This window comes from Dromaius novaehollandiae, chromosome 17, assembly GCF_036370855.1.
Source record: "Dromaius novaehollandiae isolate bDroNov1 chromosome 17, bDroNov1.hap1, whole genome shotgun sequence".
In the NCBI taxonomy this organism is placed as follows: Eukaryota; Metazoa; Chordata; class Aves; order Casuariiformes; family Dromaiidae; genus Dromaius; species Dromaius novaehollandiae.
Genome location: NC_088114.1, coordinates 2050916 through 2078798, shown reverse-complemented (window position 1 = coordinate 2078798; position 27883 = coordinate 2050916). Strand labels below are relative to the sequence as shown.

At 63.9% G+C, this 27883-nt stretch overlaps 1 protein-coding gene across 1 annotated transcript; it reads left to right on the top strand.

Annotated features, from left to right (window-relative positions):
• Positions 1 to 126: 126 nt before the first annotated feature.
• On the top strand, positions 127 to 26387 carry FAM222A (family with sequence similarity 222 member A). The gene is made up of 3 exons (XM_064521880.1): positions 127 to 651; positions 15222 to 15343; positions 24335 to 26387. The coding sequence occupies exons 2-3, from the start codon at positions 15262 to 15264 to the stop codon at positions 25459 to 25461; spliced, it is 1209 nt and encodes a 402-aa protein (XP_064377950.1). The 5' UTR covers positions 127 to 651; positions 15222 to 15261; the 3' UTR covers positions 25462 to 26387.
• Positions 26388 to 27883: the final 1496 nt, after the last annotated feature.

Below are 27883 nucleotides of genomic sequence, written 5' to 3'. Positions count from 1 at the left end.
CGCGAAAGCGGCGCGTGGTTGGGGCCCCGCCCCCGCGGGACGCCGGCTGCGTCCCCCTGGCAACGCGGCGGGGCGGGGCCGCGGCGCGGGGGGCGGGGCCTCGGCGCCGGGGGCGGGGCCGAGCCGCGTGCGGCCGCCGGGCCCCGCGCCGGGGCGCTCAGTGTCGCCGGAGCCGCGCACCGGGCGGGAGGCAGCACCGAGCGGCGCCGCGCCGCAGCCGCGGCCCCGGGCCCTAGCGCCGCCCTCCCCCCCCCCGGGAACCGGGCAGCCGCCGAGCCGGTGCCGCCGCGCCCGCGGGGAGGCCGCGCCGCCCGCCATGGAGCGCTGAGCCGCGGCCGCCCCTGCGCCCCGGGCCGCCGGGCACCGAGCGCCGCCGCACAAAGGAGGAGGAGGAGGAGGAACCGCGCCGCGATGGCCCCGCCGCCCGCCGCGGCTTCCGCCTGCTGAACCGGCTTGGTTTCGCCTTTTTTTTTTTTTATTATTATTTTTTTTTCCGCTTTGCCGCTTTTCGGATCTCTCTCGCCGCCGCCGCACGCTGGCCGCGCGGGGGGCGGCGCGGGCCGCCGGCGGGGCGCGGGGCCGGGGCCGGGCGGGCGGCCGGCAGCGCCCCGCACCGCAGCGCCCGGAGCCGGCCCGGATCCAGCTCTGACGGTAACGGGGGGCCGGCGGCGGCGGGGGGGGGTTGGGGGAGGCGGCGGGGGGGGGTCGTGCAGGGGCGGCGGGGCCGGCGGTGGCGGCTGCCCGGGCACCGAGGGGCCCCGCGGGCTGCGGGCGGCCCCGTTTCCCCCGCCCGTCGGGGCCTGGGGGGCCCCCCGGGCTGCGGGTGCCTCCGGGCACGGCGGCCCCCAGCCCCGGGCGGGGGGTGTCGGGTCCCGGCTGGCGCCCGGGCACGGAGAGACCCCGCTGGAGCCAGGGCCGGGGGCTCCCGGTGCGCCCGGGCGCTGAGACCCTGGTGCACCGGCTCCCGGCGCACATCTGGATGCGGAGAGACCCCCAGACTAGGGCTGGTGCACCGGCTGCCTGTGCACATCTGGATATGGAGACCCCCTCCGAGCTAGGGCCGGCTGCACCGGCTCCCTGCGCACATCTGGATATGTTGAGACCCCCCTGGACTAGGGCTGGTGCACCGGCTGCCTTTGCACATCTGGATGCATTGAGGCCCCCCTGGACTAAGGCCGGAGACACCGGCTCCCTGCGCACATCTGGACGTGGAGAACCCCCCTGGACTAAGGCCAGGGGACACCGGCTCCCTGCGTCTCCCCGCGTGCGTCGAGACCCCCCCCAAATCCTGGAGTAAAGCTGGGCTCACCGGCTCCCTGCACATCTGGATGCGGAGAGACCCCGCGGAGCCGGGGGCCGCCCGCTCCCCCGCACAGCTGGACGCCGCCATGCCGGGAGGCCGCCGGCTCAGCCCGGTGGGGCGCACGGAGATGTGGCGGCCCCGGCGGAGCGGCTGGGCCAGGCCCGGAGCGCGGCCGGACCTGCTCGCTCGCGGCTGCCGGCTGCAGAGGAACAGGAGCAACTTTTTATTTTTTTGGGTCGACTGAATTATAAGTGGAAATAAAATATCCACTGGTGCCTCCATGAGGAAAACCGAGACACTTCCCAGAGTGAGCCGTTCCAGTTTCATTTTTTAACTGCTGGTTCTTCTTTTAATCCCGTTTTCCCATTTACTTATGGAAAAGGGAATTTTCTCATCCATTAAAACCCAGTCGGGGAGAGGAAGCAGCAGCAGGGAAGAGCCAGACCCTGCAGAGACGCTGAGGCTGCCGGAGCAATTTGCAGCAGAGCAGGAACCCGTGAAATCCTAAACGCCGGACCCTGCATCCGTGTGGATATTGCCGGTCACAAAGGAAAGGAGACAAAACGGAACAACCCCGAGATATTTTATTTGAAAGCCTCGCTGTCTCGCCTCCCGCTTCCTCCCCTCGGCTGTCGGGTAGCTGTGGAGCGAGAGCCGCTGCAGAGAGCACAAATTTCCTGCAGCGCCTTCAGACGAGCTCCCGGCTGGAAGGAGGCTCCCGGCAGCATCTCCTGGCCGTGCGGCGCGGGGAAGGCGATGCGACGCGATGCGACGCGATGCGATCCGCCCGGCGAGCGAGCCGCCTAGCACGGCTGGGCACTCGGCTCTCCCGCTGCTTAGGCTGAGATCAGTTCCTTTCACATGACCGGCGATGGTCAGGCTGCGTCGCCGCTCTGCCGGAGCCGAGCACGGAAAATTCGGTGTTCCCAGCGCCGGCGACAAAGGCGCTGCGAGAGCATCCGAATCTGGCTTTGGGGAGAGCCGTGAAATCGTGGGAATTTAATCACTACAGCGGCAGGGCTCGAAAGCTGGCGAGCCGGGCGCGGAGCCGGCGTCGGGAGCGGCTCGCCGCAGGAGATGCGCCGCGGCCGGGCGAAGCCCCCGGGACGGCTCCGGGTCTGCAGACGGGTTTCCGAGGAGCGGCAGCCGCCAAGTTTTGCCCTTGTGCCGAGCGTTTCCCGAGGGTCGAGCCTGGTGGTTGGGCACGGCTGTCTCTGGATATTTCCTTGATAACTGCGTGTCCGGATGCTCTTGCCGAGGGGGCTCCGTCCAGAGCGAGGCCGTGGGGGGCTGCGGTCCCGTCGGCAAAGTCCCCGGGATGCACGTGGCCGTGGCGCTCTGCAGCCGTCTCGGCAGGGAGCCTCCCGGGTCTTGCCGACGTTAATCGTGTGGGATTTCGAAGTTTCGGAGCTTTCCCGGCCTCGGTGCGGGGTTTCTCTGGAGTTTTCCGGAGCTGCCGGCTCGGGCACGTGCGCGTCCCCGCGCGCGGAGGTCCCTCCTTGGGGCGCAACGTCGGAGCGAGCTTTTGGCGAGTTCCCAGCGCTGCACGAGACCCGGACAGGTGGAAATAGCTTCTGTTTTGTTCACTGAGGACCCGTAAAACTTCACGAGTGCGTTTCCCAGCGCGGCCCGGACGGCTGTGCCGGGCGGCATCCCGGGTGTCTGCCCTGTGCCGTTTGGTGCGGCTGCCCGAAACCTGAGCAGAAAGAGGGCGAAGCTCGCCGGAGCTCTCCCGTGACCTTGCACGTAAAGCAGGGCGAAAGACAGCGATTCCCGATACGCAGGACCTGGGGTATTTTTCCCCCGTCTCTGCATAAAGCTTTCTATCCGGTTTAGTAGGTCAGCGATGGCGGGGCACGCGCTCTGCTGGAGCAGCTCCGGCTGCAAGATGGGCCCCGCGTCAGCCGGCCGTACAGTGAGAAATGGAAACGTCTCCGCGAGAATATTTATCCCGAGGCCGGAGCAAAGACACCGTGCGGAGAGGAGCCGGGCCGCTGCTCTCCGGAGAGCGGTCGCTGCTGCAGGGCCGTGCCGGGGCTCGGGGCCGGCCTCCTCCTCCGGAGCCGCCTCGCCTCCCTGCTAGACCCTGGGTCTGCTCTGTTGGAGCCTTGTTTGAGCCCAAAATCCAGCTCTGCGCCTCGGCAGGCCGGGGGGGACCGGGGACGTGCCTTCCCCTCCGGTGGCTGCCGGGAAGGGATCGGCCCCGGGGCGCCCGTCCCCCCCTCCGCGGCGGTGCCTTTCCAGGCCGGACGGGGTCCGTTGCAGGCACCGCTCCCGCTCCAACCCGGGGGGAGCCTGTGCAGGGCGAAGCCCCCCCGGAGATGCCCTGCGCCCCCCCGGAGGCGTCGGGGGCTGCAGCTGCCCCAGCGCCGTCTCGCTCCGGCCCCGCCGGCGTCTGTGCAGCCGCATGTCCGTCTGCAGCGGGCGCATGCATGCAAAAATAAGACGTTTCTCCTTTCTCTTCTGCCGGCACATTCCTCAAAAAGCTAATATTCATGAAAGGTAATTCAATCAAACCGCGATGCCTATCAGCTAATGCAGCAAAGCTGGCGCAGGGGTGAGAATGGGAGCCAGGAACACAAAAGCCCTGTTTTATTACCTCCTGCTTGCCTGAGAATTGCTTTTCTCCCTCGAGTGAGCCGGCTAAAGCTGGCTTTATTATGTTAACCTATTTGCGTGTCAAGAGCTATTGTGCCTCTCTTTATCTGTGTTTGTATTTGCTCGATGCGGGGAATAAAAGGACGAGGCGAAAATGGATGGCTGGTCAGTGCTTTGCACTCTGGGGGCACTGATTGGTTGCTAAGTGATTTGCATCCCCGGTAATCGCTTTTATCTCGGAAGGATGTCGTGTATAATTATAAGCCTACTGACATCTTTTGAAATCTGCCTAATGGGTGTTTTTAATTTACATGGGAAGCAGGGGCTATTTGTGTTGCTCTGATTACAGGTTGTGCCGAGCCTAGAGTTCAGCATATATGTATTTCCCGGTGCGTTGGGGACGGAGGGACGGAGCTGGGGTCTCGGTGAGGCCCCGGTCTGCTGGGGGTGCGGGCGTCCTTGCTCCGCGCGCCGGCCTGCGGCTTCGCCTCTCGGGTGCCGGGAAGCCGGGGGCCGCGTGCGCCCCGTCCCACGGCCCCACGTGCAGCCTTGGTGCCGCCAGCTCGCGGCCGTGCGAGCCCGCACCTCCGTCAGAGCCGCGGCCGGCGGGTTCCCGCGTTGCGCCCCGGCTTCCAGGCTCCCCGCGGCCGTCCCCGTAAATCACCGTGGTGTTTTAGGGTCTTGCAGAGAAAGCGCGGAGATCTGGGTCGCTGCTGGGACGAGGACGCTTCCCGCCCGCGGGACGCGCTGGCAGGTGGCTGGCGGCTTTTCCGAGCGCTGCTCCGAGGGAGCCGTGGCGGGACGGCTGCAGCCTGGTGCTCAACCTCCCTGGGGGGGGTCAGGGTGGCACCGGGTGTCGTGGGGGGCGTTTGGGCATCTTGCAGGGCTTGTTGCATGCACGGGGACTGGGGCTTGCTGCGGGAGCCAGGACTTGCTCCGTGCACGGGGACCGGGACTTGCTCCATGCACGGGGACCGGGACGGCTTTGCAAATGCAGAGGGATCCTGCGATTCCCCTGCGCGCCCGGCGTCTGGGATGTGCCGAGTCCCCGTGCGTCCCTGGGCCCCGTGCGTCCCCGCCGGAGGGGAGAGCGGGGCGCGCAGCGGGTCTCAGCCCGGTGCCCTCGGAGCTGGGAGAGCGGCAGGAGCAGAGGGGCCCGGGGTGCCCCGTCCCCGTCCCCGTCCCGGCAGGGCCCGGTGCGGCCGCCGCTATTTATGGCTCACTGTAAACAAACTCCCGGTGAAAGAGAGTTAATGACCTGCGACTGACAAGAGCCTGCTGGGAATTTTTATAGCCCCTGGGACTCCTTTCGCTGAAGAGAGGCTATATCGGCGTTTTCACCCCAAACGGCGCGGTGCCGGCTGCGAGGGCCCCTCCGAGGGGCGCTGGGGATGCGCCCGGGATGCGGCTCTCCCGCTTCGGCCACCTGCCCCTCGCAGGTCGTTCTGTCGCGCTTTAGGCTCACGCGAGGGCTCGTCACCGGCGGTAAGCGCACGCCGGTGAAGCCTCGGAGCCCTGCAGGGAGAGGTTTGGCTGTTGGGGACGAGCGTTCGCGTTGCTTTCTGCTTCGGCCGCGGTTGCAGGCGTCGGGGCGCAGGCGTTGCAGCGCGGCGTTTGCAGGTGCCGCTCGCCCATCGCCGTGTCCCACGCTGGATTGCCCGGCACGGACATCGCCGCGAGCGCCGGTGCTCGCAGCAGGACCGTTAGCGTGGTGCAAGCCGGCCCGTGTGTGCACGGTGCCCGCCGCCGCTTCCCGTCCACGTGTGCACGCGCCGTTTGCTTTGCTGAGAAGAGCCGGCAGTTAAGACTGACAAATTGAAGGCGTTCTTAAGTGATTCAGGTTAATTAACAGTCGGGGAGATGTCAGGTTTTTAAGGGATGCTGTTGGCTTGCACCAAGGCTCGGCTTTCCCTTGGGGAAGGAGCTCGAGCTCCGAGGTCGCCCTCGGGAAGGGGCCGGGGGCCGGGATGGGAGCTGGGGTCTGCGGCGCTGCTCTGCTTCCCGGGCTGCAGCGTCGCGTTTGCGTTGAAGTCTCTGGCCCAGCCGTCCGCGTGGCTGCGGGAAAACCCGCGCCGGGGGGGATCCGGCTGGGCAGGAGAGGGACGCGTTTGACTCGCTGGTAAATTAAAAAAGGAAAGTGCACTGGGATGCCGAAGCGCCTGCTCCGATGCTTGTGCTGGCTCGAAAGGAGCCGGGGCGGTGCGGGACTCGCCAGCGCCGAGCGGGGACGGGGAAAGGCCGGATCGGTGAGGAACCCTGCAGCTCCCTGGCCTCTCGGCTGCCGGCCGTGTTAATGCAGCCTGGGCAGTGTTTAGGTCCAAAAAAAAAAGTCCTGCTGGAAAAAGCTGGGCCTCGCTGCCCGGAGCGCGGCAGCGTCCTCGCGTCCGTCTCCCGAGGCGGCGGGGGCCTCTGCGGCCCCTCTCCCGCTCCGAGCCGCCTCGGGCCGCATGTGCCGTCGCTCCCCGCACGCGCAGGGATGCAGATGGAAGCGGTAGTTTTTCAGCCGCCCTAATGCTTGGGGATATGAAAGATTAAGGTTAGTGACCATTTTTTAACTCAATAAAGGGAAAGACAAGCTGGAGTCTGCAGTCCGCAGATATAATTAGTTCGCAGCAGTGGTGCTTTCTTGATTTAGCTTCAGAGAGCAGAACAAGACAAGGATGTTATACCCAATTAGCAGTAACATACAGGCTGAGCCGCGCTAGGTGAGATAACAAGCCGTTTTTATGGCTCTTCTTTACGGACTTTTGGGGGAAAAGAAAGGGGAGGGGGATCGAGTCTTTATTTCTTTGCATCTGGGAACAATTATTCGCCATCTAAGAATTCCCCAAGCCAAGTGTTGAAGCGGCCGGCAAAGACGATCGGAAGCCGGAGGGCTGCAAGGCCACCCGGAGCCGGGCTGCCGGGGATGCTGGGGACGCCGGGGACGATCGTCATCCCCGGTGCCTCGGGGCTGCCCGAGCACCTCGGTCCCGCTCCGGGTAACCGGCAGAGCGAGTCCGGCGCAGCGGGAGCTCAGCCGCGGGCAGTTTGCACGGCTTTTGCATGCATCCGCGTGCCACGTGCAGAGCCCCGGCTCTCCTGCCGAGCGCGGGGACGGCGCGGGGCGGCAGCCGAGGACCGGCAGCTCCGTGGAGCGGGGATGCGCCTCGGCCCCCCGCGGCCCTTCGCTCGGCACGGAGGGCTGGAGAAGGGACCTGTTGCGGCACCATCCCCCCGTGCGGGCGTCTCTGCCGCGGTGCCGTTAACGGTGCATCGAAGCAGCGCTGGTCACGTCGGGACGAGCTTTACGCGGGGCCAATGAAGCGAGGGCCGCCGCGGGGATTTACGGCACGGCAAAGCTCGGCTTTGCCACCGGGAAGGGCCCGGAGCATCCGTCCCGCGGCGGCGCGGCTTGCTGCAGCTGCATCCCCCGGGGCTCATCCGCCCGGGATGGGGCGATTCCCCCCCCGGGGGTCCCGGCAGCCCCCTCGCGCCCCGGGGACGGGGACGGAGCCCGGTCCCACCCGGCTCGGCACGCCACGTGCCCGCGCAGCCGCGCGAAGCCGCCCCGCCGCGCTCCGGACTATTAGCGCGGCACAATGATCATCAGCGCTCGTCGCAATCATTAAGACTATTAGAGAGAAACGTTCGCTTGAAGCGAGTGTCAGACTTTCTGTTCTGCTTTGCAAACGCGCACAATTAATGCCAATCAGCAGCAGCGCAAGCCCGCTCGCGAGCACGTCTGCGGCGGCTCGGCTGTCAGCTGCTGCCGCTCGCTGTTGTACATTTTCATACAATTGCTATAAACATAAAAGGGAAACTCCGCGCTCTCCGCGGCGCTCCGGCATTGTTCCGGGCTCGTTTTAATTACTTTGCATTCAGCGGCTCATCTGGCCTCGCGGAGCGGGCGGGAGAAAGTAGGTCTTTGTAAAACAAATATATAAATCTTGATAGATGCCGTATTTTCCTAGTCAGCGGCTGTGTTAGATTATCTCCAGCTAAGTAAGAGAAGCCCGCCTGGTTTCCCTGGGGTGGGAGTTTGGGGGCCGGCCCCCGCGGGCGCCGGGTGCTGGGAGCCGGGAGCGGGCCGGCCCGGCGCGGGGAGAGCCGGCAGGGCTTGACCGGACGGTGGCCTAATCCCCGTTACAAAAGTACACATCAATTATAGGAATTCCTACAGTAATCTTGGAAATCTATCTTTTCTGCTGAACCGGCTCATTAAAGAGCGCCATTCATTTCCGTCTCTCCGGGTGAGAAGGGTTTAAATCTCCAGAGCTTTGTGTTACAAAATAGACTTAGGGTGATGGACTCCTTTTAAATATTAAAAGAAAGAAGTTGATTTTTTTTTTCCCCTTCCCAGGCTGGCGGCGCAGACGGAGCGTAACTTAATTAGGCGGCGGTGGCGGGGGCCGGGGCCATCGGTGGCCTCCCATCTGCCGGCTCCGCTCCGCTCGGGGCCCCGCGGGAAGAGCCGCCGGCCCCGGCACGGTGCAGGTTCCCGCGGGCGCCCCGGGGTGCAAAACGCCCGGGTGCCCGGTGCCGCGGCGGCTCTGTGCAAACACGTTAATTTGTTTTCTCTCTCGCCTTGCCTTTCGGGGTAATTGGTTGCGTTTGAAGCCTTTGTGAAAGGCTTTGATTATAGTAATTTCGGCAGCGCGCTCTGCCCCGGGCTCCGCTGCCGGAGGCTGCCGCGGCTGCGGCGTTCACGGGGCGTCGGTGCCGCCGGGCCGGTCTCCCCGCTGGGGCGGCCCCGCTCCCGGCATCCGCCTTCACCTGTGCGAGAGCCCTTCCCGCTCGCGGCTAAAATAGAGCTTTAATCTCCGCCCGAAATAGCCCCGTTGACGAGGGGCCTCCTCAAAGCCGACCCGCGAACATGCCCGGGCTGCCGGCCCTCGGCGAGGCTCCCTGCGAGCGCCCGGCGGTGCTTGGGATGGGTTTAATTCCCCGGTTCGGTGCGCGGCCCAGAGCCCGTCCTTCCCCGGGGCGTCCGTGGCCGTCGGAGGCGATGCGATGCGCTCGCCGGGGCCGTCTCCTCTCGCTGCTGCCGCGGCCGCTTCCCGGGCGAGTCCCGGGTTCCCGGCGCGCTCCCGGCTCTCGGGCCCCGCTTGCAAGCGAAACGTTCGGGGGTTTTTGGGGATGTTGTTTCTAAAGGGCTGTTTCCAAAGCGGCGCTAGGGAGGAGGAGGGCGATGCACCTGGGCGGTGCACGATCCGGGGGGATTTTCCCCCCGCGCCGGAGCAGCCCGGGCAGGAGCCTCCGTGCTCGGAGGAGGTGGGAACCTCTGCTCCTCACCGGCAGATGCATCCTTAAAATAGCGGGGTGAGGGGCCAGAAAGGTCCAAAAGGGTCGGTGAGCGCCGAGCGGGACCCCCGGCAAAACAGGGAGCGGGGAAATAACCGCTTTCGGCATCGTTATCCGTTGCCAGCCCCAGCATCCAATTTGGAGCTGGTGTTGCTTTAAGATCTGCGGGTTTTAAAGATCACAAGAGGGGTTAGAGAAAATTACCCTCGACTCTTACATGCTAATGTAATCTCTAACCAGATCTGCAGCGCCGCAGCTAAAATTGCTTTTTAGATTAACATTTAATTATTAACAGGGCCCCCGAAAGGCCCGGGGCTGGCGCGGCGGCTCCCGCGGCCCTGCCGGGGCCCTTCGCCGGGCGGAGGGAAGGTCGCCGCGCGCCCGCCAGCCGCGCCGTGCTTTATTGCAGCCCTCGGCAAGGTGTCGTCAAACTTTCTTTCTTATTTTATCTCGCGCTCCCGTGATTTACCGCGGGGTGACCTTTTCCGCCCGAGCTCGGGCCGGAGCGGGCTGTCGGCCCTCGCACGGCGCGGCGGCGGCACCGGGGCGATGCCGCGCGCTGGCTCCGAGGGCTCCTTTGCAGAGCGCCCGCATCCCCGGGACCCTCAACCTCCGCTTTTGCAGGCGCTCAGCCCCGTCGCCCCGTGCCCGGTGCAGGATGCTCCTGCGACGGCGGGAGACCTGCCCCAAGCCCCGTCCCTTTGCTGCCCGCCGGGGCTTTGGGAGCCGCCTCCCCCCGCGCCGCCGCCTCCGCCTTTATCTAAATCCTCGCCTCCCTCGACAGCTGCGTGGGCCTTATCTCGCCGGCGGGACCTTCGCCGGGCTCGCGGCCGAGATAAGAGCGTCTTATCGGCCTCTGATGTCAGCGGAGGTGCCGGAGCGCCCTGTCATTGGCGCTTCAGACGCAGAGGGGTTTTTTTTTTCTTTATTAAAGTCACAAAGACCTTGGGCTTATAAATAGTCCGATGTAGCGATAGGGCTTCGAAATTAGCAGGCCGGGAGGGGGGAGCGGGTGGAAAGGAGGCGGCGGGGAAGGAGAAGGACGGGCAAAGTTCGAGGGCGGCTGCTGAGCCACCGCGGCGGCGGGGGGACGCGGCTCCTGCGCTCCCGGCCTCCGGCAGCCGCTTCCCAGCACCGGGGATCGCGCGGGAGGGATGTGGCCAGCCCTGGGGCCCCCCGGCTTTCCCGGGCTCTGCATCGCTGCACACCGTCGGCATCACGGAGCCGTCCCCTCGCCGGCGTGCCGCCTCCCCGCAGAGGCCTCGCAAACTCGGGGCAGGGTCGCAAAACTGCTGAGTGTTGCCTTTACTGCTCCGAACGAGCCAGAGCAGCTTGGACTAAATCGGATCCTGCTGATTGGAATTAGTTCAAATGCAGATGGAGCTAACTAAGCTGGCGCTGAGCATTTGCACGGCGCAGCGTCCAAGTCCCGTCAGCTGACGCGGGGCTCGGCTGAGCTGCATTAGCGAGGTGCCGCGAGGAGCCGCGGTGCTGCACAGCGCACGGGCGTCCGTTGTGCGGGGCCGGTGGCAGCACGCGTCACCCACCGGGCATCTGCCACCTCCCGCCCCGGCGCTGCCCGCGGAGGGACCCGCCGCTTTGCGGGGGGGTGTGGGACGCCGGCTCCCAGGCGAGGCCTGCCAGCCCCAGCCTGCGGTCCTGCATCCGCATGGTCCTGCATCCGTGGGGACCGTGCATCCGTGCGGTCCTGCGTCTGTGCGGTCCTGCATCCACATGGTCGTGCATCCGTGCAGTCCTGCATCTGTGTGGTCCTGCATCCGTGTGGTCCTGCATCCACAGGGACCATGCATCTGTGTGGTCCTGCATCCATGTGGTCCTGCATCCATGGGGACCCTGCATTCGTGCAGTCCTGCATCCGTGTGGTCCTGCATCCATGTGGTCCTGCATCCGTGGGGACCGTGCATCCATGCGATCCTGTATCCCTGTGGTCCTGCATCCATGCGGTCCTGCATCTGTGTGGTCCTGCATCCGTGGGGGCTGTGCATCCACGAGGTCCTGTATCTGTGTGGTCCTGCATCCGCGGGGGCCGTGCATCCACACAGTCCTGCATCCGTGTGGTCCTGCATCCGCGGTGGCCGTGCATCCACACAGTCCTGCATCCGCGGTGGCCATGCATCTGTGCAGTCCTGCATCCGCGGGGGCCGTGCATCCACACAGTCCTGCATCCATGTGGTCCCGCATCCGCAGGGGCCGTGCATCCACACAGTCCTGCATCCGTGTGGTCCTGCATCCGCGGGGGCCGTGCATCCACACAGTCCTGTATCCGCGGGGGCCGTGCATCTGTGCAGTCCTGCATCCGCGGGGGCCGTGCATCCACACAGTCCTGCATCCATGTGGTCCTGCATCCGCGGGGGCCGTGCATCCCCCGCTCGCCGACACCGCGGGCATCCCGGCGGGGCACACGGGTCTCCCCCAGCCCCTGCCCGCTGCCCCCGGGGGCTTCTGGGCTGGGAGGCGCTGAGGGGCACCGAGCGGGGGGACGGGGACGGGGACGGGGACGGGAGGCATCGCTCATGCAGCAGGCTGAGCGTGCTGAGCGGGAACCGCGGGAGTTATTAAGCGCACGCATTAATACGGGGTGAAGCGCAGCTTAGCTGTCTAAAAAATTGTCTCTGCTAAGAGCTGTGTGACACTGGGAGACGGGGGCAAAACTGTGATCTGAATTAATCGCTGGCTTTATTCAGTTTGGCATGTGACTCCCGCGTCTCTTCCGGCAGCTGCCTGCATCGCTGCAGCTCCGCGGCGGCTCGCGCGCTCCAGCCGCAGGCGCCCGGCTCGGGATGCCCCGGGGCGGCCCCGGGAGCCGCCGGTGATGCTCGGTGGCGGCGGTGCGGGCAGGGGCCGAGGCGCGGGGCGGCCGGCGGCAGGAGCAGGGCTCGCGCGGGGGCGGCGGTGACGTTAGCACGCTAATCGGCCAGATGGCCGCTACCTGCGGGGCGCTGGCCTGCGGCTTAGCGCGGCCGGCCGGGGTCGGCGCGGGGGTGAGGCTCAGGTGCCGCCGGGCCATGCGTCGGCGCGGGCCCTGCATCCCCGTGTGCGGTGCATCCACGTGGGTCGTGCATCCGTGTGGGCTGCGGATCCACGCATGCCATGCGTCCACATGTGCTGTGAGTCTGTGTGGATCGTGCATCCATGTGGGTTGAGGATCCACGCATGCCATGCAGCCACATGGGTTGTGCATCTGCGTGGATTGTGCATCCACGTGTGCCATGCATCCACATGGGTCGTGTATCCGCGTGGATTGTGGATCCACATGTGCCATGCATCCACATGGGTCGTGCATCCACATGGATTGTGCATCCACGCATGCCATGCATCCATGTGGGTCGTGCATCTGCGTGGATTGTGGATCCACGCGTGCCCTGCATCCACGTGGGTCGTGCATCTGCGTGTGCCTGCACCTACATGGGTCCTGCATCCACGTGCCATGCATCCACGTGGGTCGTGCCTCCGTGCAGGCCATGCATCCGCGCACACCATGCATCCGCACATGCTGTGCATCAGCGTGGGTCATGCATCCATGTGGGTTGCAGATCGCTGCATGCCATGCATCCACAGGTGCTGTGCATCCGCATGGGTCATGCATCCATGTGGGTTGCGGATCAGTGCATGCCATGCATCTGCACGTGCCATGCATCTACGTGGGTCATGCATCTGCATGGGTCATGCATCCATGCATGCCATGCATCCATGCGTGCCATGCATCCATGTGGGTCGTGCCTCCGTGCAGGCCATGCATGCCATGCATCCCTGTGTGCTATGCACGCATCGTGCATCCATATGGGTTGTGTCTCCATGTGGGCCATGTCTCTGCATGGGTCATGCATCCAAACGGATCATGCATCCAAACGGATCATGCATCCAAGCGGATCATGCATCCATGCGGGTCGTGCATCAGCGCGGGTCGTGGCTCCGCGCGTGCCGGCGAGAGCTGCCAGCCGGCTCCGCGCGGAGCTGCGTAATGAGCCCCGGTCCCGGCGGAGAGGCGCGCGCTACCGAGCAGTCAAGTGCGCTCGGTCTCTGAATAAGAAGCACTTCATTCTCTTTTCAAACTGTATAATTTCTGCCTGATTGTAATGGCATATTTTAAAATTACCAGAAATCGAAGCCAGAAAATGGATACGGCTGCTTTTACTGCGAGCTGCATTAACAAAGGAGATGTAATGCACGAAATAAAAACACCTCCCTTCCCCCCTCCCTTTTTTTTTTAAGACAGTAATAGGAGAAAATTGGTTCTGAAACTGAATAAAAGTCCCTTTCAGAGGAAATCATTTCTTTCAGGGTACCTTTGCTGAAAGTAAAATAGTGAATAATGAAAGGTGGTTACATGATTGTCTTTCATTTAGCGAGCGCTAGGACAGATGGAAGCTCGGAGAAATGCAAGATTGGAATAATTGCATGGTAACAAGGCGCTTGTTGTGAAATTAGTATCTTAAGAAAGTAGTGAAAAAGGCTTTTACTCATGAATACTTCATTATTAGGAGAAAACAGCACAATTTGGGTTCTCCAGACACCTGCTCGGTGTTGAATGACTTCCTCCTCCCCGCCGGCTCCTCGCACCTCTGCCGCGCGAGGAGATGCTCGGCGTAAGCGCTGCCGGCCGCGGAGGCTCCTCGAGGATGCGGTTAGCCCGGCGGCGGCCGCGGCGGTGACTTTGGCCTGGCGCCTCCAGCTTTTGCCAAGCGGCCTGTGCTGCTGGCCGAGAGCTGGTGGCAGATCCCGGCACCCCGGGGGGGATTGTAGCGCCATCTTTTCCCAGTGCTCCGCAAAGCTGGTGGCTTTGCTCCCACTGGGATGCAGGCAGGCCGGGCGCAGAGCCTGGCGCTTGCAAGGGCTTTGCTTGGTGGTGGCAGGAGCTGGAGGACGAGGACCAGGGCGGGCTGGAGGCACTGGGTAGCGCTTGGCACAGGAGCCGCCTCTTCTCCTGGCGCTTGGGCAAGCCTCTGGGGACGGGCAGGAGGCCCTTGCAGGGTGCTCGTGGCCTTTCAGGGTATTCGTGGCCTTTCAGGGTGCTCGTGGTCCTTGCAGGATGCTCGTGGCCTTACAGGATGCTCGCGGTCCTTGCAGGGTGCTCGTGGTCCTTGCAGGATGCTCGTGGCCTTGCAGGATGCTCATGGTCCTTGCAGGGTGCTCGCAGTCCTTGCAGGATGCTTGTGGTCCTTTCAGGGTGCTCATGGTCCTTTCAGGGTGCTCATGGTCCTTGCAGGGTGCTCGCGGTCCTTGCAGGATGCTTGTGGTCCTTGGAGGATGCTCATGGCCCTTTCAGGGTGCTCGTGGCCTTTCAGGGTATTCGTGGCCTTTCAGGGTGCTCGTGGTCCTTGCAGGATGCTCGTGGCCTTGCAGGATGCTCGTGGCCTTTCAGGGTGCTCGCGGTCCTTGCAGGGTGCTTGTGGTCCTTGCAGGATGCTCGTGGCCTTGCAGGATGCTCGTGGTCTTTGCAGGATGCTCATGGTCTTTGCAGGATGCTCATGGTCCTTTCAGGGTGCTCGTGGCCTTGCAGGGTGCTCGTGGTCCTTGCAGGATGCTCGTGGCCTTGCAGGATGCTCATGGTCTTTGCAGGATGCTCATGGTCTTTGCAGGATGCTCATGGTCCTTTCAGGGTGCTCGTGGCCTTGCAGGGTGCTCGTGGTCCTTGCAGGATGCTCATGGCCCTTTCAGGGTGCTCGTGGTCCTTGCCGGGTGCTCGTGGCCGCTCTTTGGACCTGCGTCCTCCCGTGGCCGCGTGCTGCGTGGAAAGGAGGGTGGAAAGGTGTTCATTTTCCCGTAGCAAGAGCGGAAAGCTTTGCAGCCACCAAAAATCGCCCACTGAGATGCTCATATTTATTTTATACGTGTTCATATTTATTTAAGGCTTTCATAGTTATTTATTTATCTTTAAAAGATCAAAGGCCCGCGAGCAGCCCGCGGTCGGCCCGAGGAGCTCCCGGGCTCCGCTCCGGTCCCGTCCTCCTCCCGCTGCCGCAGACCTTGCCCGGCCCCGCGCCCCGGCCTCACGCGGCCTTTCTTCTCTCCGCAGCGGCGGCGGCGGCGGCGGGGCCCGCCGGGACGCCCGGACCATGTTGGCGTGTCTGCAGCGGACCCAGAACCCGCCGGCCCAGCACCTCGCCTGTCCCAGCAAGAGCCTGGAGCCGCGCAAGGGTGAGTGCGTGCGGGGCCGGGGGGGGGTCCCCGCGGCGCCGGGGCTGCGGCCGGGGCTCGGCCCCCTCCCCGCTCGCCCGCCTGCCGCTTTGATGCTTCTCGTCTTATTGAAAAAGACATTTATTTAACCGATAATTAAAAAGAGCAGGAGAAGCAGGGGAGGGGGTGGGCGAGGGAAGGAGGCAAGATAAGCAAATTAAATTGGGTCGCTTTGCTTGATAAGTCGAACTTCAGAACATTTGGCGCAGACGGCTGCAAAGAGCCGCGGCAGACAATGCGCCGGTCGCCTGCTCCGGAGCCTCCCGAACCGCTCCCGGTTCCCTCCTCCCTCCTCCCCCCGTAATGCCTTCCCGGCTCTGCCGTTCCTGATGAGCTGGCCTTTCAGATAAGCTGTAAACTAGTTACATTAAAATGGGATCCAAAAGGTCACTCCAGTAAAGCACCTGTCTCTCCCAGCCTTTGTCTCTCAATCCGAACCATGATTAAATGTATATTTAATGAGGCTGCTTTAGGCGGGCGTGTTTGACCTCCCCGGCTGGGAAAGGCGCATTAAGAGTCTCGAGTGATGAATGTGTGTTTTAAAGAGGGGAGTGGATATTTTTCTGCTGGTCTCAGTTGGATTTTTAAACGTTCCGGGCTGAAGACAGATCAGCTGCTGGAGCTCTGCCGTTAGCTGGGTCTTCCCGGACCGTTGTCCCCTCCGTGGGGACCCCTGCGCTGGCAAAGGCGCCGGTGGCTCGGTCACTTGCGGGCGCTGCTCCGCTGGGGCTCTGCACTGCTGCCAGCGCATTGCATTTCTGCAACCCCACGCGCTTTTTGGGTTGCAATGCAAACCCGCATGCTTTCCGGGTTGCAATGCAACCTTGCGCGCTTCCCGGGTTGCAGTGCAAACCCACGCGCTTTCTGGGTCACAGTGCAAACCTGTGCGCTTCCCGGGTGGCAGTGCAAACCCGCGCGCTTTTTGGGTCGAAATGCAAACCCGTGAGCTTTCTGGCTCAAAACGCAAACCCGCGCCTTTTTGGGTCGCAATGCAAACCTGCACACTTTCTGGGTCGCGATGCAAACCCGCGCGCTTTTCAGGTCGCGATGCAAACCCACACACTTCCCGGGTCGCAACGGTCTCGGCGGGCTTGCAAAGTGGTCCAGCCGCCGCAGGGCCGGTGCACGCAGGCGGTGGCGGGTTTACGCTCAAGCAAAGCTCGCCGGCTCGCTTGGGTCCCCTCCTCATTAGCGCCGGGAAGGCAAACGAGCGTCGCTCTTGTAAAATTACTGCTCATCAGTCACGGCTGAGCAGCGAGCGGGCGCGCGGCCCCGGCGAGGCTCCGGGCGGGATGCTGATCCCCGGGGGCAGGGGACGCGGGGAGCGCGGTGACCTGCCGTTCTGGCTCCCCATGCCGGCGCCCCGAGCCGCTCGCCCGCTGCCGGCCAGCTCCCCTTAATCATCGCTGAGCTGCCCGTACGTTTCCGCTCTCTCCTCGCTGCCTCCTGCTATTTCAGATTAAATTGCAGGTGACATTCAGGGCCGCGCGTCCGGTTTCGGATGCGATTTTCCCTCGGCGCGGCCGGCACCGGCGGAGCAGGGCTGCAGAGCACAGCCGGCCTCCCGCCCGCTTCCCAGGTAATCGGCAGAGATAGTGTTCTCTTGAAACGAGACACAATTTAGAAGTGCCTCTGATTACTTAATTTGCTCCTGAGTATCTCGGTAATTATCTTTATGGGTCTGATTCCTGTCCGCTGGCATCGTTGCTGTCGGTTTTAAATGAGCCTGGCTCTCGGCGTGCTGGCCGTCTGGCCCCGCACCGCGGCGAAATCCTATTACCCTGCCCGCGCCGCTGATTAATTTTGGTATTAATTCCGCGTAGAAGGTGAGCCGCGGGCTTCACCTGGGCGTGCGGGAGCGGCGTCTCCGGCCCCGGCCCCGGCTCCACGACGCTTCTCCACCCGGCGCCAGCCGAGCAGCAGGATCCTCCGGAAAAGGAGCATCCTCGGAAAAACATCCCATGCCATTAACTGCGGCAGGCTGGTCCCTTTTGATTTTATTCCGTGTGCATTACAGGAATCCTGAGCTTTATTTAAATTATAAATCGAATAATACCGCTCTCAGCTCGGCCAAACCCTGCGCTGCGCTCGCTCTCCGCGGTAATGCAGCCGCGGCTGATATTTAATTAGCCGCTGCTTCCCGTGTGCCCTGCTTTGGGCTGGATGCGGGCTGCGACGGCGCAGGGACGCGTTGCCCCGGCTGGGCGCGATCGGTGCTCGGCGCAGCGTTGCGGGGAGCTTCCCGCGTGCGGTGTGCTCCTGCTCCACAAAATAAAAAAAATTAACATTAAAAATAGGTTCACCACCTGGCTCGGGAGGCTGTAAGATGTAGCGGAGCCGGCGGCTTTTAGCTAACTGGCTGGGTTTCCGCTGCGGCCAATGCGACCTGCTCCGTGGCCGGTCCGGAAAGGGCCCGTGGCCCCGTCCCGTCCCGTCGGGTGCCGGGGGGAAAGCTGCCGAGCGGCTGGGGAGGCTCCTGCAGCCGCAGGGGGTGATTTCGGGGAGGCAGGACGGCATCGCCCATCCGGAGCAGCGCACCGTTGCCAGCCGAGGTGGGACTGCTAACCGCTGCCGGCAGCTCCCGGTCCAAATCCGCATTTAGGAATTTCCAAGCCCTGCTGCAAATAACTTATTGCCGGCAGATGCAAGCGCCGGTTGGGGTTGCCTTGTGCGTGGCTTATCCCAGCGCGCGCCTCTGCCTCTCGCAGGCCATTCCCGCGCTCCTTAGCATCCCTGCTCCGGCTGCTGCAGGGCCACGGATGCAGCGCGGGAGCCGGCCAGGCCCGGTGGGGGATGCCGGCTCGACCGAGCCCCGCTTGCACCTGGCTTCGCTCCGCACGTGCTTCCCTGCGCCAGCTCCTCTGCGGGGCCGCGAGAGCCGGAGCCTCGTCCCGTGTTTCCCGGCTGCGCCGTCGCGGCGGGGATGCTGCAGCGCCGAGCGCGTCCGAGCCAGCCGCGGCCGGGGACTGTGCGCCGCTGGGGCGCACGAAGCCCCGTGTCTCCTCCTCCTCCTCCTCCTCTTCATTTTTTGCAGGGCTTTTTGGAAAGGCGACGGGTGCCGTCGGCTCACCGCAGCCTCCCGGGGGGCAGAGGGGAGCGGGGGGGTCCGAGGCGCCGCCGTTTTCCCCGGCGCGGCCGCGGGGGGACCGGCACCTCTCCCCGCGCCGCCGCCTGCCGCAGCCTCTGCTCCGCCGCGGCCCTGAAACCCTCGTGTGAGTGATAAAGCTCTTTAATTGCGTGCGGGATAAAAACACGTTTAATGGCTTCTCATTACACAATTCTACTTATTCCAAGGGCATTTTCATTAAAGTAGCTGCGGCAAAAGCTCCGCTTTTGTACACACCCATAAAATATCATTTTAATTTCATGAGGGGTTACACATGAGTGAAATAAGATTAATTCTTTCATTTTCAGTTTCTGGAAGGGATCTGCTAATGACGGCTCCATGTATTTATATACGTGCCGTAAAAAGGAGTTCAATTAACCGCCGGGCCCAGAATGTGCTGTTGACTTGCACTTTCCCTGCCAGGAAACGCTGCAGAAGCGCCGTGCAGCCGGTCGCGCGGGAGGCGGACGGACAGGGTGACGGCTGTCCCGCATCCAGGCTTCCCAGCGCCGGTCCGTATTTCGGGACGCGTCGGGTGAGCAGGGCCCGTTTTTTTCTCAGATTGGCTTCGTTTTGGTGCAGAGCGCGCGGGCGCCCGGCCCTTCCCGCGCCGGCGCGGCTCTCCCGGCGGCGGCTCCGGCGCTAATACCTCGCCCGGGAGACAAATGGGAAGTGACACGTGTGCGTGTAGAATGGTATTTGCGGTGACGCTTTGACTGCAGATAATAAAGCGCTCGCCTGGAGGTGATCCGATGCAGCAGCCGCCTCGGCGGAGCCTCCCGCTCCTTCCCGGGGGCAGCGGGGGAAGGAGCCCCACTGTCACCCCGGCACGGCAGCCTGGCTCACGCCACCCCTGCGCCGCTCAGCGCCGTGCGTGCTGCTGCCCCAGGCATGCCGCTGCCCCGTGCCCCCCCGGCAAGGGCTGGGCGTCCCAGCAGGTGGGCGGGGACCCGGGGTCGGTTACCAAAGTGTCTTTGCAAAATTGGGACCCCCCGAGCTCCAGGGGCTCCGCGGGTCTGGGGAACGCGTGGCGCGGCACTTGCCTGCTGCAAAGCGTTTTGCAAATATTCAGTTTTGCAGCTCTTGCAAAATCTGCTCGCCACGTGGGCAGGCAGAGATGCTCTGTGCGGTTCCTGGGGATGCTCCGCGCGGTACCCAGGGATGCTCCATGCGGTACCCAGGGATGCTCCGCGCGGTACCCAGGGATGCTCCATGCGGTACCCAGGGATGCTCCACACGGTACCCAGGGATGCTCCGCGCGGTACCCAGGGATGCTCCGCGCAGTACCCAGGGATGCTCCGCGCGGTACCCGGGGATGCTCTGCGCGGTACCCAGGGATGCTCTGTGTGGTACCCAGGGATGGTCCGTGCAGTACCCAGGGATGCTCTGCGCGGTACCCAGGGATGCTCTGTGTGGTACCCAGGGATGCTCCGTGCAGTACCCGGGGATGCTCTGCGCGGTACCCAGGGATGCTCTGTGTGGTACCCGGGGATGCTCCGTGCAGTACCCAGGGATGCTCCGTGCAGTACCCGGGGATGCTCTGTGCGGTACCTGGGGATGCTCCGTGCAGTACCCAGGGATGCTCTGCGCGGTACCCAGGGATGCTCCGCGCGGTACCCGGGGATGCTCCACGCCGGTGCCGCTTCCCAGCAGCACCGTGGGATGCACGGGGGCAGGGGCCAGGGCCGCAGGCAGCGTCCAGGCCAGGGGAGCTGTGCTGGGGGCTGGATGGTGCTGTGCCGGGCTTGGCGCTGCCTCGCTGCCCTGCCCGGGGCCAGCGTGCCTGATTCCCGCTGCTGGGAAGAGTCAAACACGCTGGGAAATGGCGTTTTGGCGTTGGGGTCTCCTTCCAAAAGGGGCAAAGCTTTTCTCGCTGCCGGAGGCATCATCACCTCCCTGAGCCCTGCCGCTCTATATCCCTATACGTCCATATCTATACGTCGCTGCCGGGGAGTGTGACATCTCTGGCTACCGGTGCCCGAAAATTAAAGCCGTAAATTGCCGTGGCGCCGGGATGTTCCTGCGGGACGGGGACCGGGGATGCGTGCTGGCTGCTCCCGTGGGAGGCACCCGGTGCCGTTGCCTTCGTCCCATCGCTGAGGATGCGTTTCTCGGCTCACTGCCCTGCGCTGCTGCCGCTCCTTTTGCAAAGGCTTTTCCCGCGGAGCACGGGAGGCCGAAGCCGCCCCAGTCCGTAAACAGAGATTTATTCCGTATTGCGGTAGCATTGGGATCTAGGATTTAAATCTGTGTCTTGAACCGAGTTTGGTGGCCAATTTGCTAAAGTAAAAAGTTGTTTAGCTGGAGGCGTAATCTTATAAGCCTATGCTGCCATTATAATGGCTTCTCATTTCTGCCTAGCTTTCCAATAATGCTTTGAGCAGAAGCTTGGAGTAATATAAAAAGCCATAGGATTATTACTGCGGGCGATGCATTTTCCATTTACAGTAATAAAATACTGAAGAAACAAAACAATTTAAAATTCCAATAAAATTCAAAACAAATCTTTGGCTGCTGAGCAGATTCAATTATTTAGCTGTTATTGAGTGCAGGCTGGAAAAATAGAGCAGGTCAGGAAGGGAGGGGGGGCCCAAAGCTGATTGTTTGTCGTCGTTATCCAGTGAAAAAGCGAGCGGCGGGGGGAGATTGCCCCAGCCGGCGGAGCGTCTTCTGGGAGCAGCAGCGATTACTGATGGGTGCCGCGAGCACCGCGCCGCACAGCCCCTCACCGGCTCCGCTCGCCCGAGGCCGCGGCGAGTTTGTCGCTCCCAGCGGCTCCGGCAAGGCCGAGCGCCCGGTGCACCGTCCACGTGCGGGCACAGCAGCGTGGCCCGGCCCGGGGCGGGGGCCCTGGCTCAGCCGTGGACTGCGGTGCATGGGTAAGCGTGACAGATGCGCCGTGCCGTGCTGCACCTTGCTGCACTGTGCCATGCTGCACCGTGCCACACTGTGCCGTGCCATGCTGCACTGTGCCATGCCGTGCTGCACCGTGCCGTGCCATGCTGCATCGTGCTGTGCCATGCTGCACTGTGCCACACTGCACCGTGCCGTGCTGCACCATGCCGTGCTGTGCTGCACCGTGCCATGCCATGCTGCACCGTGCCGTGCCATGCTGCACCATGCCGTGCCATGCTGCACCGTGCCACACTGCACCGTGCCGTGCTGCACTGTGCCGTGCTGTGCTGCACCGTGCCGTGCCATGCTGCATCGTGCTGTGCCGTGCTGCACCGTGCCACACTGCACCGTGCCGTGCTGCACTGTGCCGTGCCGTGCTGCACCGTGCCGTGCCATGCTGCATCGTGCTGTGCCATGCTGCACCGTGCCATGCTGCACCATGTTGTGCCACACTGCACCATGCCATGCCGTGCTGCACCGTGCCATGCCGTGCTGCACCATGTCGTGCTGCACCATGTCATGCCTTGCTGCACCATGGCGTGCCATGCCGCGCTGTGCCATGCCGTGCTGCACCGTGCCATGCCGTGCTGCACTGTGCTGTGCTGTGCTGCACCATGTCATGCCATGCTGTACCATGCCATGCGGTGCTACACCGTGCCGTGCTGCACCGTGCCATGCCATGCCTCACTGTGCTGTGCCATGCTGCACCGTGCCATGCCACACTGTGCCGTGCCGCACCATGCCGTGCTGCGCTTGCAGGGAGCAAACTTTGCCCTCTCCTCTGCTGCTCCGCGCGATCCCGGCCACTGCTGGCCGCAGGATTCAAACCCGGTGCCGTGGCTCGGGGCGGCAGGAGCTCGCGGGGGTCCCCTCCGCGCCGGACCCCTCCTCGCAGCGCGGCCCGTGCCGCCGCAGCCCGGAGCAAACAGCGCTGTAAAAGTGAAGGTCAGGAAAGGGCAGAGGGAGCCGCTCGCTCTCCTCCTCCTCCTCCTCCTCCCGGGGCTGCGTCGCTGCCCGTCCCCGGCCGCCGTCGTGCGGGAGAGCCGCCCGCGTGCCGGCGCGGGGCCGCGGTGCCGACGGCTGGAGCCGGGAGCGGGGAGAGGCGGCGGGCAGCGGCGTGCCGGGCCGGCTGTCGGCGCGTGACGGCGACGGCGGCGCTTCGGCAGAGTTTGCCTCTCGCAGTAATTACAGCCCCTTGGAAAGCAGTAATTACCGGGGAGAGGGGGAGCGGCTCCGCGGCGCAGCGCCGGAGCCCGCCAGGAGCCTCGCGGAAATCGGTCGCGCTGTGATTTTCCCGGTGGGGGGGTTGGTGCGTCACCCTGATGTGTGACAACACACGGAATTTGCGGCTTGTCACAGCGAACCCAGCTGGCACGAGCGCGGCGGAGGTGGCACCCAGCTCCCCCCGCCACCGCCGTGCCAGGGCCGGGCACCGCGGCCGCTTCCCGCACCCGGAGCCGGGCTGCACCGCGCCGGCTCGGCTCCCTCCTCCGCAGCGGCAGCCCTTGCTTTTCTTTTTGCCCGGAACGAGCGTTTTCCTCCCTCTGTGGCCTGGGTTCATTAGGGATGCTGCAAGTGTCACCGGCTAATTAGTGTCGTGTTAATTGAGCATGCACGATGCCGCCACCTCCAAGGGCAGCGGTGCCGGCATGAAGGGGAATGCAGATGCGCGCGGCGGCCGCGGAGCCCCGCCGGGCCGGCTCTCACCCATGGGGACGCCTGGGCCCCGTGGCCCCGCGGGAGGATGCACCCCGCTTCGGGGACCGCATCCGAAACGCTCCCGCGGGGCTCCGGCCGCGGTGGCCGGCTCGTCCGGGAAGGCGCGCGGCGCCTGCGCGCGGCGGTGCGGAGGTTTTAAGCACCTAATTTATTCCATCTATTAGATAGATTTTGTAGATTTAATCATTTTCACAGCTGGTGGCTCATTGGATACTCAAGATAAACTCCAAATGAAAGTATAATGGGGACGACAAATGAGTTTTCACACCAGAATGGCAGAAACTTGCTCGGGAAAGAGTTTGAAAGGAACCAAAATATATACATAGATAATTTTTTTTCCGCAGCGGCTTTTGCTGACTACAGTAGGTTACCACAGCTAATTTCACCAGTTTTGTTCATCTGTAAAATTGCATAAAAGTGACATTTTTGTGCTCATTATAGGAACTGCTGATTTATAGCTAGTAAATGGAGTGCTTTCCCGTTTTTGGTGAGGTTCTCGTAGCAGCGCAAAGCACCCATGAAATTGCTTGTATAATGTAGTTTAAATCCAATCTCGGAGAAAGATTCCCCCGTTGGGTAAAGTGACATTTCCATTCTCCACACCGAGTTTATTTTAGGCCACTTAGAAGTGACGCTGTAGGAGAGAGGGGGCAGCTCTGTGCCGTGACCTCCTTTCTGCCACCCAAATCGCCCGTGAAGAGGTGATGGTTGGCTGAAACGATGCAGCAGCCGGAGGGGCAGAGGTGGGAGCGGGCGCCGCGTCCCAACGCGCCGGGGCTGCAGAGACCAGACGTCGAAATGTGCGATCGATACCCGGGAGCGAAAGTGCCCGCAGGGCCCTGCCGGCTCCCTGGTGCCCCTTTGCTGAGCACCTCTGTCCCGCAGCGTCCTCCGCGGCGTGCAGGGCCCTGCTCCGTGCCCGAGGCGGGGGGCCGAGGGGCGGCAGGAGCGCGGTGCGGTGCAGGAAGGATGCCAGCACGCGGGTTTGCACCAGTGCACGCATTTGCACTGGTGTGTGGGTTTGCACCGGTGCAAGTGTTTGCATCGGTGTGCAGAGTTGCACCGGTGCATGCATTTGCACCAACACACAGATTTGCACCGGTGCATGCAGGTTTGCACCGGCGCACGCGTTTGCACCGGCACACGGAGCTCGCCAGCCCTGCTCCCGCTCCGCGGCGCGCTGCCGGGTCTCTGCCGGCGGCTCCGGCCTCACGCTGTGCTTCTCCCCGCAGGCGAGCCGGCGGCACCCATGCATTCCCCGCGCTACCCCAGCCCCGCCGAGCTGGACGCCTACGCACAGAAGGTGGCTCACAGCCCGCTGACCATCAAGATCTTCCCCACCAACATCAGGGTCCCCCAGCACAAGCACCTTAACCGGACGGTCAACGGGTTCGACACCGCGGCGCCGCGCTACAGCCCCTACCCGCTGCACGCCGGCGGCTACCAGGGGCTGCTGGCCGTCGTCAGGGCCTCCGGCAAGGGCGTCCTGAAGAGCGCGGAGGGGAAGCGGACTAAGCCGTCGCCCGCCCAGGTCGGCGTCGCTCCCTACCCGGCGTCAAGCACTTTAGCGCACGGGCCCTCCTGCGCGCCGCAGCTCGCCTACCGCGGCGGTCACAAGGCCGCGGAGACGCCCGGCACGGCCACGGCCACGGCAACCGCCGCCTCGGTGCTGCCGCCGGCCGCCCGGGGCCTGGCGCTGCCGCCCTCCCACCTGCCCTCCATCCAGAGCATCCTCTACCAGCTCAACCAGCAGTGCCAGGCGCCGGGCGCCCACCCCAGCCCCGCCGCGCACGGCCCCTTCGCCGCCATGGCCGCCTACGCCGGCGCCGCGCCGCCGGACTGCCGCAAGGGGCCCAAGGGCTACGCCGACGGCACCGACTACCCGCTCTGGCCGCAGAAGCCGCGGCCGCCGCCGCCGCGGGGCTACGCCGGGGCCCTCAGCAAGTCGCCCGAGAGCTGCGCCGGCGCCGCGCGCCCCTACGGCCCTCCCGGCGCCGCCGACAAGGTGAGCTCGTCCCCCCTGGACTGCCTGCACGGCGGCTTCGCCGCGGGGCCCTGCTTCGCGGCGCCCTGGAACAGCAGCGCGCTGGTGACGCCCACCAGCGACGGGTACGGGGCGGCGGAGCTGGGCGCGGGGCCGCGGGAGCCGCCGGAGCCGCCGGCCGAGGCGCCGGCCAGCAAGACGCGCGGCAACGCCTCGGTGCTCAGCAGCAGCCTGCAGTCGCTGGAGTATCTCATCAACGACATCCGCCCGCCCTGCATCAAGGAGCAGATGCTGGGCAAGGGCTACGAGACCGTGGCCGTGCCGCGGCTGCTGGACCACCAGCACGCGCACATCCGCCTGCCCGTCTACAGATAGGCGCCGCGGCCGCCCGGCACGCTTCTCGGGAGCTCAGAAACCGTTTTATCTCCACGAATGTGAACAGGGAATCGCTACACGTTGCTGCTATCCGGGGGGAGCGGGCGCGCGGGCTGGGGGGGGGGGTCCGGCCGGCGGAGCGCTCGGATGCCGCAGCGGCGCCCGCCCGGACCCGCCGTGCCGGGGCGGCTCGGCTGCGGCCGTGGCTTTAGTTGGAGTCCGTAACTTGCACTGCTTTGGTTAAAGCTCAGAATTGGGGACAGTCTGGAGGCTATTTAAGAAAAACACTTGAAAACTTGAACAGATTTATTTTTTCCCCCCCCTCGGTTGGCCGCGCTGCAGCGCATCTCCGCGCCGTTCCCCGCGGCTTCCCGCGGGACCGCTGCTCCCCGCCATCCCCGGGGCTCTGTCTTTTCTTTCTTTCTCTTTTTCCGCCGTCGGTTAAACCTTGGTTCTGTCTGGAGGCCGCGGCCCGCCGTCGGGCTGGGCTGTGCTCCGCGCCCTTTCCCTTCTTTTCTTTTAAAACGGTTCAGAAATGCTCATTATGGTCCGTTACTCAGTACGTGTAATTATGTGTTTAATAGATTTATTCATTTGAAAAAAGCTCTGCATCACAGGAAATACAAAGCGTTTTGGTGTTTAAAGGAGAACCCCCCACCCCGATGAACCCCAAGGTGATTGTGCGCCGAGGAGAGGTACTGTACCCCGAAAGGCCTGTTCAAGCACTAAGTGCATTTACAAATCTCTGAGAATGTTTTTTTTTATACTAAAATCGACCATTATATTCTACTGTGAGAAGTGCTGTCCGCACTATATTGTTTTAAAAACGAGAGAAAACAGCGAAAAAAAAAAAAAACGACCACGAGACCTGCCAGCTGTGTGTCCGGATGGTGTTTTTCCCAAAGTAAAAGCAGGCTGCCATTGCACGTGTGCGCTGCGTTTTGTTTGCTGGCGGGGCCGCTGCCCCTGGGCCGGGGACGCGCCGGGGGGAGATGCTGCTGGCGTGGTTGGAAGGGGCGGCCGGCGGTGCCGCGCGGGAGCGTCGGAGACGTGGGCCCGCAAATGCATGGGGTGCACGTGCACGGGGGCACACACACACACACACACACACACACACACACACAGAGGCATCGGTGCACACACGCATGTGCACGTGCGAGCACACATGCGCACAGCTGCACGGGTGCACATGCACACACAAAGGCGTGGCTGCACACACCCTTGTGCATGTGCACAGGGATGCATGGGTGCACCTGCTTGCACACACAGAGGCGTGGGTGCACACATGCACACTCACAAACGGGTGGGCACACATGCACACACACACCCGGTGCGCACACACGCACTGATGCAGCCACACACACACGCACAAAGAGCAGCCGGCGGGTGACAAGCGAGCGCGGTGTCACCAGGTCCCTGGCACAGGGAGGGGAGAGAGACGAGCTCCCGCGCTCAGCGCCGCGGCCCCGGCAGCGGGCAGGCGCACGGCACGGCGTGCACGGCGCGGCTCTTGGGTGCTGCGCGGCCGGATCGGGATGCGCCGGCAGCAGGGGCAAGCCGAGGGTCCGGAGCGCTGCGCCCACGTGGCCCGCAGCGGCTTTTCGGCTGGCTTTGCCCCTGCAAACGTCGCAGCCGGGTGCCGGGACCGCGGGAGCATCGTCGCCGTCGGTCCCTGCCGAGGAGGGATTCATCACGGCTGCCGCGCTCGTATTTACCGCCCCGCCATAAATCAGGGCGCGCGGCGGTGAGGGACGGCGCGATTCATCTTGCCGCTCTCCAAGTCATTATGTTTCATTAGCAGGCGCACGGGGGTTTTATTATTTAGCAGTTTAATTCTCCCCTCGGAGGGAGCCGGCCTGGGGGCGGCTGGCGCGGGGCACCGGCAGGCTGCAAATGCACAGTGCAAAACGAGCGCGAGCCTCTGCGCGTGTGCGGTGCAGCAGCCTGGGGACCCAGCCCGGCGGACCAGGGCATTCCCGGCCTGCGGATACCTGCCGATTCAAGGACTGGTGATAATTTCCCGGGGAGACGCGCACGCGGCCGACGTTGAACTCGGCGGCTGCCTTTGCGGCTCGGGAGCGAGGCGGAGACAGGCGATATAAATTGCACGGCTGCAAAAGGACTTAAAAAAACCCATCTCTCATTTTGATTGATATTAGCTTCGCAAATTAAGCTTTAGATTTAGCTAAAAATAAACCCGCTGCCGCACGCCGTGTCGGGGGGGGGGGGGGGGATGAGCGCGCTCCTCTCCCCGCCACGGGCAGATGCACCTTGCGCAGCCCTAGAAAACCCTCTCGCTACAGCCCCCCTCGGCGTCGGGACATTTGCACGGGGAAAAAACTGCTTTATTTCCCACCAACCTGGCTCGGACGCGGGCGAGAGCAGAGCTGAGCATCATTTTCGGGTGCCGCCTGCTCGCTGC

Bases quoted from the DNA above. Each gene is read 5' to 3' on its own strand.
- FAM222A (XM_064521880.1), top strand. From the start codon at position 15,262: ATGTTGGCGTGTCTGCAGCGGACCCAGAACCCGCCGGCCCAGCACCTC. The intron at 15,344-24,334 runs GTGAGTGCGTGC...TTCTCCCCGCAG, and splicing joins GAGCCTGGAGCCGCGCAAGG to GCGAGCCGGCGGCACCCATG.